The sequence below is a fragment of the Pinus tabuliformis genome, chromosome 5_2 (assembly GCF_031772625.1).
Source record: "Pinus tabuliformis cultivar Carrire ecotype Pingquan chromosome 5_2, CPIR1, whole genome shotgun sequence".
Taxonomy (NCBI): domain Eukaryota; kingdom Viridiplantae; phylum Streptophyta; class Pinopsida; order Pinales; family Pinaceae; genus Pinus; species Pinus tabuliformis.
Window position 1 is genome coordinate 659246830 of NC_142306.1, and position 12215 is coordinate 659259044.

General features: G+C 37.8%; 1 protein-coding gene and 1 pseudogene across 1 annotated transcript; both read left to right on the top strand.

The window, feature by feature from the left end:
* Positions 1-708: 708 nt before the first annotated feature.
* LOC149160799 (short-chain dehydrogenase reductase 2a-like) lies at positions 709-2624 on the top strand. Its single transcript, XM_089435404.1, has 2 exons — positions 709-990; positions 1805-2624. The coding sequence occupies exons 1-2, from the start codon at positions 755-757 to the stop codon at positions 2622-2624; spliced, it is 1056 nt and encodes a 351-aa protein (XP_089291530.1). The 5' UTR covers positions 709-754.
* A 974-nt stretch (positions 2625-3598) lies between these two features.
* Positions 3599-11772, top strand: LOC149160800 (short-chain dehydrogenase reductase 2a pseudogene; annotated as a pseudogene).
* Positions 11773-12215: the final 443 nt, after the last annotated feature.

Here is a 12215-nt window from a genome sequence, read left to right on the forward strand (position 1 = left end):
TTATTTTCCAAACTAATTGTAAGTTATTTTTTATACTAAGCTATTTAATAGTGCCACTAGTCGTACATTACCACAGTTAGATGAGTCATACTTGGCTGCAGAATGGTCGGTCGTTGAACTGGCATATCCTTTTCATTTAGTTGACATCTTCTTGTTATCTGCGTTTCAAACAAATCTCGTCCTTGCTGGTAGTGTTGACAAAGTATGTGTCCGTTTTTCAAAGGCCACTATGATGTCTTACAGATAATTTTTCAACAAACGCGGTTTTATATATATTTAAATTTAAGAGTGGTCTCTTTGTTTCTTCCAGTCGGCTTCGCATTCCGTTTTGTATATTTCTTGGTATCTTCTAGCGGTGATTACGATGATAGTAATGCGTACAAGCTGTCGTTTTTAAACATAATGTCAGGATTCTGTATCACTTCTTGGATTCCCGTTGAGAAAATTAGAGCTTAAATCGTGATTATTTTCTAGGACGATCGTCCTCGATCTACTTAAATATGATTAAGCTGTAAATAAGCGAATAAGCATCCGGATCTTAGCTCTGTTATTAATTATTATAGATTCCATAGAGACGCAGTGATTCGTCCAACAATATTCTATTGTAACTTGTAACTATAAATATGGTCATTACTCATGGATACCTAGCAAAGTATTGTCTGAGTTGTTTCCTATTATTTGGGAAAGTTGGGTAGCAATCGCTCGAGGGCTGTGTCTTTTTTGACCGGTTTCTCTTTCCTCCAGAGTCACAATCATGTCACCGCAACTTGCAGTCGAGAGCGATCGTAATCAGCATTCAGCACTGAGAAATATGATAGCAAAGAGCAAAAGCAATGGCCATCCCATAGTGCTGACCAATACCGTTGATGAATGTAATGGGAATGACCATTCTGTGATGCCCAATATCGTTTCAGAGGTTATTGAGAATGGGCATTTGCAGGAGCCGAATATTTCAGAAAGCAATCAGAATGAGCATGTATCTTTTAAAAGGTAAGAATCAAGACAGTGCAGTAATATTTTATTTTCGTCATTCCCTACTTTATTGATTCTGTTTATATAAGAGAAAGAAGCAAAGTTAGATGTATTCTACAACCTGAATGAAACTGGGGTGTTCCATTAGCTAATCAAGACCCTATGTGTTTTCCTTTTATTAACTATATTGAATTTATTAGGTATTAGTTTACTGTTTAGTTTAAAGAGGCCATGTTTTGGTGGTTGGATAATAATAGAAATTTAGGCATGATTTTAAGAAAAATCACTCGAAATTTTTAAAAATCTTGATTATAACTATCTAACTGTACTACAAAGGTTTTTAATAGTACTAAATTTATTTCTGCAATTGAAAATAATAATTTAAACACTGGCAATTAAAATTTTTGAAAATTTTCCATCAGAAGAAACTAGGCTTCATTAGACAACTCTTTAGAGAACGGCATAGACATTACTCATTCTCTTTGAACTCTTTAAAAATAGTAATAAAATATCGTCCAACCATGTGTAAAGATAAATTTAAGTAGTAATTATCGTTGTTATTTAGTTTTACTATATTTTAAGTTTTTTTGATCTATATTTAGTTTGAAATCAGTGGATAAATAAATATCTATGGATAAATAAATATTCATGTAATTATCACTGAAAAAACTAAAATAGAGTTAATAAAACTACTGTAATAAAATCTACTTCATATGTATTTTTATTATATATGATACTTCATATATGTTTTTATAGATGAGAAGGCTGTATTAGTGAGTCTGAATTCCTTCATTTTTGGTTTTGCCTTACGGAATTCCTTGTTTTGATATAGGTTGCAGGGCAAAGTAGCAATTATTACCGGAGGTGCGCGAGGAATCGGCGAAGCTGCTGTTCGACTTTTTGCAAAACATGGTGCAAAAGTTATAATAGCCGACATCGATGACACTGCAGGGGAGAAACTCTCCGAATCTTTGGCTCCTGCCGCAACATACGTGCATTGCGATGTGAGCAGAGAAGAAGATGTGGCGGAGCTTGTCAACATCACGGTTGCCAAATATGGGAAACTAGATATCATGTACAACAACGCAGGAATCCTGGGAGAGCAAAGCAAGCGCAAGAGCATAATGGACTTTGATGGAGAGGAATTTGATAGAATAATGAGTGTCAATGTGAAAGGAGTCGGCCTTGGAATGAAACATGCAGCACGGGTAATGGTTCCCAGGAGAGATGGGTGCATTATTTCTACTGCAAGTGTTGCAGGTGTTCTGGGAGGACTTGGACCTCATGCATACACCGCATCAAAACATGCAATCATAGGTTTAACAAAGAATGGTGCATGTGAACTTGGAAAATATGGGATTAGGGTGAACTCAATATCTCCTTTTGGGGTTGCAACGTCCATGATGATAAATGCTTGGAGCGAATACGATGCAGAAAACACAGATATGTTAGATGCTGATTTCGAATATCGAAAGCAGAAAATAGAAGAGCTAGTTAGGAGCTTGGCAAATTTAAAGGGCCGAACCCTTGGAGCCAATGACATAGCAGAAGCAGCCTTGTATCTTGCCAGCGACGACTCTCAGTATGTAAGCGGCCATAATTTAGTAGTGGATGGAGGCGTTACAAATGTAAATAATTGTATTGGTTTGTGAGCCGTTCTGAAACAATTTGTGCACTTAATTTCTCCAGTTTGACCCACATTGTTTTCACCAATCTTAACTAATGGAAGGATTTTGGATTCCACGAGAATTCGTACTGATCCGGTTGTCTGTGCTTTTTCAGGCCAGGAGCCCTATCTTCCCTTCATTCAATGATTTTGTTATGTAAAATTACTTGTACTTCACCGTATTTTTAAATATTCTGCAAAGTTTTATCGTTTATGTCTTTAATTATAATAGAAAAGGTCTTCCCTTTTCGTAGAATGTGAGCGGAGAACAGCAAGCTAACCTTAAAAAATATAGAAATTACAAACAGGCTATAGAACTTATAAGGTAAAAGCAGCTGTGAAGGGTCCACAGTCCAGGCGAGTCGCGACATATATGGGCAATTGCATTAGACTATTGAGCAATCGAGACAGCTAGCGACAGTACATTGCAAACATGTAACGCCAGCAATGTATTACTATTAAATTGTAAACGTTTGACTCTGGAATGTGATGAGATTACAAATATTTTAATGCAGTAATGTTCCAAGAAAAATGGACGCATAAAATCGAAGGAGAAGACTGAGTTCATCAAACAAAATCTGAGGGAAGCTTCGTATTTCGCAGTATATTATTTTGGAGTATATTGAAACTGTGTTTGGAATTTATTAAACTAAATATTCACTAAATTGATTGTTTTCGAGGACGATCTTCCTCGATCTACTTAAATATGATTAAACTCTAAATAAGCGAATAAGCATCCAGATCTTAGTTCTGTTATAAATTATTATAGATTCCATAGAGACGCAGTGATTCGTCTAACAATATTCTATTGTAACTTGTAACTATAAATATGGTCATTACTCATGGATACCTGCCAAAGTATTGTCTGAGTTGTTTCCTATTATTTGGGAAAGTTGGGTAGCAACGGCTCGAGAGCTGTGTCTTGTTTGACAGGTTTCTCTTTCCTCCAGAGTCACAGTCATGTCACCGCAACTTGCAGTCGAGAGCGATCGTAATCAGCATTTAGCAGTGAGAAATATGATAGAAAAGAGCAAAAGCAATGGCCATCCCATAGTGCTGAACAATACCGTTGATGAATGTAATGGGAATGGCCATTCCATGATGCCCAATATCGTTTCAGAGGTTATTGAGAATGGGCATTTGCAGGAGCCGAATATTTCAGAAAGCAATCAGAATGGGTATCGTTTAAAAGGTAAGAATCAAGACAGTGCAGTAATATTTTATTTTCGTCATTCACTTCTTTATTGCATTGTGTTTATATAAGAGAAAGAAGCAAAGTTAGATGTATTCTACAACCTGAATGAAACTGGGGTGTTCCATTAGCTAATCAAGACCCTATGTGTTTTCCTTTTATTAACTATATTGAATTTATTAGGTATTAGTTTACTGCTAAGTCTAAAGAAGTCATGTTTTGATTGATGGAAACTTTTGAAAATCCTGGTTATAGCCATCTAACTCTGAATCTATTTCTGCAATTGAAAATAATAATTTAAACACTCTGGCCGTTAAATTTTTTGAAAAATTTCCATAAGAAACTAGGTCTCATTAGACAACTCTCTAGAGAACGGCATAGACATTACTCATTCTCTTTGAACGCTTTAAATGTTGGGTATTTTTGATGGGGAAAATACCAAAAACCAAATATTCAAACACACAGAGGCAATGCTCTGTTTCTTTTGCTCCAGGATCTTTTGTGCACACAGAAGACTTAAAAAAAATTCACTGAGGAACAGAGGATTTCACCATAAAATATTTCTATTCATTAAAACAAAAAAAACATTCACTGTGTCTCCATATGAGAATTTACACTGCTGGAAAAATTCCCATTAACATTTACTGCTGTAAAACCTCCATTCACATTTACTGGTGTAAAACAATTTTACATACTGCTGTAAAAGCAGAACTTACACAAACTTACAAAAACTTACTTCGTGCAAAACCACACATGGTTTTCGCTACTTAAAAAAAACTTCACAAAACATTACTAAATGTATTCATGCACTGCTGTGCATACATCCTCTGGTTCTTCTTCTTCTTTTACCGCACCATCAACATTTTTCACTGCTGTGAATACCCATACATTTTTTTTACCTCCCGTGTGCAATACATAACATTTTTTTAAAAGTCAATACAAAAAACATTAAACTTATTACATACGATTTCCTATTTAATACATGCCGTATATAAATATATATAAAAACATATATTATAACATGCCCATGCTCATATTAAAAGAGCCTCACCAAAATCTTGTACCAATCATTAAATTCTTTTACCTACGGCGGTCAACCATAAACCTTTTACTCCACGCAAAACATTGAATTGATGTGGGTTCGTATGCAGCTCCAGGTGATCAACGGCGGAGAACACGGGAGCAAATCCAACGGTGGAGAACAATATCGGAAGACCAACAAGTGCTGAAAGTTAACCTCCGAGATTCTTACGTTGCGTTACGTCAGGGGTCAACCACGCGTCAGCTCCATATTTTCTCGGAGCTCCTTCCCGGATTATTCCTTCGTCGGCAAATAGCTCCGAGAAAATCCGGTGAACGGTTTCTGGCTTGGTTCACGGTTTTTCTTGGTCTGCGTTGAAATTAGATTTCAACACTCCCCTTTAATTTCAACAGCTGGGCATTCAGTCATACCCAGACACTTTCTCAAAAATTCAAAGCTTCTCTGATCCAGCGGCTTTGTCAAGATGTCCGCAACCTGTTCTTGAGTCCTGCAATGTTCCAAGACAATTTCTCCATTGTTCACCAATTCTCTGATGTAGTGAAACCTTGTATCAATGTGTTTCGTTCTCTTATGAAACACTGAATTCTTTGACAAAGCAATAGCTGAGCTATTGTCACAAAAAATCACTGTCGCTTTTGCCTGCTCTTGGCCTAAGCTTCTCAACATTCTTCTCATCCACACTGCTTGACATGCTGCTGCTGTAGCTGCCACATATTCAGCCTCTGCTGTAGACAATGCTACAATGGACTGCTTCTTAGAAGCCCATGAAATGGCTCCTGAACCCATATTAAAAACATAACCGGAAGTGCTCTTCCGATCATCTACACTTCCAGCCCAATCGCTGTCTGTGTATCCAACCAAATCTGAATGTTCTGAGGCATGATATAAAATTCCAAACATTTTGGTACCTTTGACATACCTCAAAATTCTCTTTGCTGCCTGCCAATGTGCCTCCTTCGGCCTCTCCATGAACCTGGAAATTAAACTAACAACATACATTAAATCAGGCCTAGTTGCTGTTAAATACATAAGGCTGCCCACAATACTTTTATACAAGCTAGGATCAAAATCCTTGCTGCTGTCCTCTCTGCTGAGTTTTAATCCCATTACTGTGGGAGTGATGGCTGCCTTGCATTCTTGCATGTTAAATCTGTCCAAAACTTGATTTACATATCTTGCTTGAGATATAAAAATTCCTTTTTCATTTTGATCTACTTCTATGCCTAAGAAGTATCTCAAGAAACCCATGTCAGTCATTTCAAATTCATCCTTCATGACTGATTTAAAATTTTTAATGAGCTGATCATCATTACCTGTGAAAATCACATCATCAACATACAAAACCACAATCAAAATCTTACCATCCTTTTCTTTGATGTAGACTGTGGGTTCTCCTTCACATTTGTCAAATTCATTATCCAATAGATATGAATCTATCCTGCTGTACCATGCTCTTGGCGCTTGCTTCAGCCCATAAAGAGCTTTCTTCAATTTGCACACTTTGTGCTCTTCTCCTTTCTTCTCATATCCGAGAGGCTGTTCCACATAGACCTCTTCCATTAACACTCCATTTAGGAATGCTGATTTCACATCCATTTGGTAGACTTTCCATTTGTTTTGTGCTGCTATGGACAGCACTGCTCTCACGGTTTCCATCCTTGCAACCGGTGCGAAAGTCTCCTCATAATCTCTCCCATACTGCTGCTTGTAGCCTTTGACAACCAGCCTTGCCTTGTGCCTTTCAATCTTACCTTCAGCATTGCTCTTGGTCTTGTAGACCCATTTCACACCAATGACTTCTTTGCCTTTTGGTAACTCAACCAAATCCCATGTTTTGTTTCTCTCTATGGCATTAATTTCCTCATCCATAGCTTCTATCCATTTCTTATCTTTAATAGCTTCTTCAAAATGAATAGGATCATCAACATGACAATACAAGGCAAATAAGGAATTCATTCCTTCTTCATAAATTTCACTTAGATTTCTAAACTTCTTACCTCGTTCACTTGGTGTGCAAATGCTTGAAGATGCACTTGAATTTCCTCCTTGTGGTGTGCTTGGAGAAGCACTCTCATTGATCCTCAATGGTGTCCCTTGCTGTCCTTGTGTTGGTGCTGCTGTTTGGGGATTCATTTCAGCCACCTCCTCTTCATCTTCATCATGAGACAAACAGTGTTTAACATTAACTGTCTTCTCTATGCTTCCATCCCAAGCTTCCTCTTCAATGAATTGAACATCCCTGCTGACAAAGAACTTCTTGGTAGATGGAATGTACAGCCTGTAGGCTTTGGATTCATCACTGTATCCAATGAAGATGCATTTCTCCCCTTTGCTGTCCAACTTCCTCCTTAGCTGATCTGGTATGTGTGCATAGCCCACACACCCAAAAACTCTCATGTGGGTGACTCCTTGCTTTCTCCCACTCCATGCCTCTTCTGGCACTTTGTTCATGACTGCTTTTGTAGGACACCTGTTCAATATATAAACTGCACAATGTACAGCTTCAGCCCAATACTCATTTGGCAAATGCTTTGCCTTCAAGATGCTCCTTGCCATCTCCATGATGGTTCTGTTCTTCCTTTCAGCAACTCCATTTTGCTGTGGGGTGTACCGAGTTGTAAACTGTTTATGAATTCCATTTTCTCTACAAAATCTTAGGAATTCCTTGGAGATATACTCACCTCCTCTATCAGTTCTCAAAACTTTAATGTGCAGCCCGCTTTGATTTTCCACAAATGCCTTGAAGTTTTGGAATTTCTCAAACACTTCACTTTTGTTTTTAAGGAAATATATCCAAGTCTTTCTTGTACAGTCATCAATGAATGTTAGGAAATATTGGCTGCCTGATAATGATGGAGCTTGCATCGGTCCACATAAATCTGAGTGGATGATTTCTAAGGGTCCCTTTGCCCTTATGCTTTTACCTGATGGAAAACTTTCTCTGTGTTGTTTTCCCAATATGCAGCCTTCACAAACGCTGTCCGGTTTCTCTATCAATGGTAATCCTCTTACCATTCCTTTCCTACTCAACAAGTTTAGACCTCCAAAATTGAGATGACCAAATCTCAAGTGCCACAACCAATTCTCATCCTTTGGCACGCTTTGGAAGGCCTCTTGGGTAACTGCTGCAATTTCATTTTTGTTTTTCAAATCTGCCCTGATCCTCAAAGGGAACATCCTGTTCCTTGTCATCTTCACTTCAGCAATGCATCTCTTGCTGGGTGGTATATCCATGATGGTGCACACATCATTTTTAAAGAAAACATTGTACCCCTTATGGACAAGCTGTCCAACACTCAAGAGATTACATCTCATTCCGGGGACATAGTATACATCTGCTATGGTTTTCCTTTCTCCTTGCTTTGAAAGTATTTTTATTTCTCCTTTTCCCATAACAGACACTTTACTATCAGTTCCTAGTGTGACCTCTGATTTCAAATTCTGATTTAAGGCTGAAAAGAGGGCTATATTCCCTGTCATATGGTTGCTGCAACCTGAGTCTAAAAACCATATGTCTTCACTATGTGTTTCAGCCATGTTACAAGCTAACAGGACATTTTCTTGACTGCTGTTTTCTCTTGTAACATTTGCATTTTGTCTGCTGTTAATATCATGCTGTTTCTTTCTACAATCACTAGCATAATGTCCATACTTTTTGCAATAATAGCATTGAACATTAGATTTATCATACCTTTGTCCTTGAGCATGATGTTGTCCTCCTTGTTGGCTGCTGCCTTGGCCTTGGTTCTGATTTGGATTGTTGCCTCTTCCTTGTGCATTTGATGAGTTGTTCCTTCCACCTCTATTCTGGCTTCTGCCTCTTCCTCTTTTGTTTCCTCTGCCTTGACCTCTGCCTCTTCCAAAGGACATCTGGGTCTTGAAGGCTTGCTCAAGAGATGAGTTTTCATTCCTACTCAACCTCTGCTCATGTGTTATCAGTGATGCATGCAGCTCATCAACTGAATAGCTTGAGAGATCCTTTGTCTCTTCAATGGTGGTGACTATGGCATCAAACCTTGAGGGTAAGACCCTCAATATTTTCTCCACAATTCTTCTGTCTTCAATGGTTTCTCCATGAGTTCTCATTTGTGTGATTACACCAATCACATGAGTGAAGAATGAGTCAATGTTATCTGACTCCTTCATGTTCAAGTTCTCAAAATCCTTTCTCAGCAATTGTAGCTTTGCTGTCTTCACTCTCTCCATGCCTTGATAGGCTGTCTTGAGGGTTTGCCATGCTTCATTGGCTGTCTTAGCTGCTGCTAACCTTGGAAACATACTCTGGTCTACTGCTAGATACAACAACACACGGGCTTTTGAATCTTTCTTCCTATTGTTCTTCAGCAGATCCTTCTCACCTTGAGTTAATGCATTGAACTCAGTTTCATCTGCTGGTTCTTCAAAGCCTTCTTCAACTATTTCCCATAAATCTTGGGAAGCAAGCAGAGCTGTCATAGTTATTGACCAGTAGTCATAGTTCTTCCCATTAAACTGTGGGAGCTGGGTGTTAAACAAACCCATACCAATGCTTGTGCTGGCCATTCCTTGACTGTATATTTAAAACACTGACTGTCTCTTCAATAACAAACAAGATAGCTATGAAGAATACCTGAATCCTTTGTTGTCTGAGTCTTCTGTCTGCCTGAGAAGTTTTGCTGCAGCTACAAACCTTCTCCCTTCAGCTTCTTTGTCACCTTCAAAGAGCCTAAGCCTGCTCTGATACCACTGTTGGGTATTTTTGATGGGGAAAATACCAAAAACCAAATATTCAAACACACAGAGGCAATGCTCTGTTTCTTTTGCTCCAGGATCTTTTGTGCACACAGAAGACTTAAAAAAAATTCACTGAGGAACAGAGGATTTCACCATAAAATATTTCTATTCATTAAAACAAAAAAAACATTCACTGTGTCTCCATATGAGAATTTACACTGCTGGAAAAATTCCCATTAACATTTACTGCTGTAAAACCTCCATTCACATTTACTGGTGTAAAACAATTTTACATACTGCTGTAAAAGCAGAACTTACAAAACATTACTAAATGTATTCATGCACTGCTGTGCATACATCCTCTGGTTCTTCTTCTTCTTTTACCGCACCATCAACATTTTTCACTGCTGTGAATACCCATACATTTTTTTTACCTCCCGTGTGCAATACATAACATTTTTTTAAAAGTCAATACAAAAAACATTAAACTTATTACATACGATTTCCTATTTAATACATGCCGTATATAAATATATATAAAAACATATATTATAACATGCCCATGCTCATATTAAAAGAGCCTCACCAAAATCTTGTACCAATCATTAAATTCTTTTACCTACGGCGGTCAACCATAAACCTTTTACTCCACGCAAAACATTGAATTGATGTGGGTTCGTATGCAGCTCCAGGTGATCAACGGCGGAGAACACGGGAGCAAATCCAACGGTGGAGAACAATATCGGAAGACCAACAAGTGCTGAAAGTTAACCTCCGAGATTCTTACGTTGCGTTACGTCAGGGGTCAACCACGCGTCAGCTCCATATTTTCTCGGAGCTCCTTCCCGGATTATTCCTTCGTCGGCAAATAGCTCCGAGAAAATCCGGTGAACGGTTTCTGGCTTGGTTCACGGTTTTTCTTGGTCTGCGTTGAAATTAGATTTCAACATTAAAAATAGTGTTAAAATGTAAATTGAAGTGGTAATTGTTGTTGTTATTCAGTTTTACTGACTAAAATATAGTTATCGAGTTTAGGTCTCTATGATGAACTATAATAACGGGTTCGAAAGCGTAAGTAAATGAACCTTGATGTAATTATTACCTTAAAAAAATCTAAAAATAGTTAATAAAACTATTGTAATAAAACCTATTTCATATATATTTTTATTATAAATGAATCTTGATGTAATTACTACTTAAAAAAAATCTAAAATATATTTAATAAAACTATTGTAATAAAACCTACTTCATATGTATTTTTATTATAGATGATACTTCATATATGTTTTTATAGATGAGAAGGCTGTATCAGTGAGTCTGAATTCCTTCATTTTTGGTTTGCGTTACGGAATTCCTTGCTTTGATATAGGTTGCAGGGCAAAGTAGCAATTATTACTGGAGGTGCGCAAGGACTCGGCGATGCTGCTGTTTGGCTTTTTGCAAAACATGGTGCAAAAGTTATAATAGCCGACATCGATGACACTGCAGACGAGAAACTCTCCGAATCTTTGGCTCCTGCTGCAACATACGTACGTTGCGATGTGAGCAGAGGAAGATGTGGCGGAGCTTGTCAACATCACGGTTTCCAAATATGGGAAAGTAGATATCATGTACAACAACGCAGGAATCCCGGGAGAGCAAAGCAGGCGCAAGAGCGTACTGGACTTTGATGGAAAGGAATTTGATAGAATAATGAGTGTCAATGTGAAAGGAGTCGGCCTTGGAATGAAACATGCAGCACGAGTAATGGTTCCCAGAAGAGATGGGTGCATTATTTCTACAGCAAGTGTTGCAGGTGTTCTGGGAGGACTTGGACCTCATGCATACCCCGCATCAAAACATGCTATCATAGGTTTAACAAAGAATGCTGCATGTGAACCTGGAAAATATGGGATTAGGGTGAACTCAATATCTCCTTTTGGGGTTGCAACGTCCATGTTGATAAATGCTTGGAGCGAATACGATGCAATAAACACAGATATTTTATATTCTGATCTCGAATATCTAAAGCAGAAAATAGAAGAGCTAGTTAGGAGCTTGGCAAATTTAAAGGCCCGAACACTTGGAGCCAATGACATAGCAGAAGCAACCTTGTATCTTGCCAGCGATGACTCTCAGTATGTAAGCGGCCATAATTTTGTAGTGGATGGAGGCGTTACAAATGTAAATAATTGTATTGATTTGTGAGCTGTTTTGAAACAATTTTTTCAATTAATTTCTCCCGTTTGACCCATATTGTTTTCCCCAATCTTGACTAATGGAAGGATATTGGATTCCACGAGAATTCGTACTGATCCAGTTGTCTGTGCGTTTTCAGTCAAGGAGCCCTACCTTCCCTTCATTCAATGATTTTGTTATTAAAAATTACTTGTACTTCACCGTATTTTTAAATATTCTGCAAAGTTTTATCTTTTATGTCTTTAATTATAATATAAAAGGTACTCGCTTTTCGTTTTTAAATATTCTGCAAAGTTTTTATCTTTTATGTCTTTAATTATAATAGAAAAGGTCTTCGCTTTTCGTAGAATGTGAGCGGAGAACAGCCAGGCAACCTCAAAAAATATAAAAATTACAAATAGGCTATGGAACTTATAAGGTAAAAGCAGTTAGGCTATGGAACTTATAAGGTA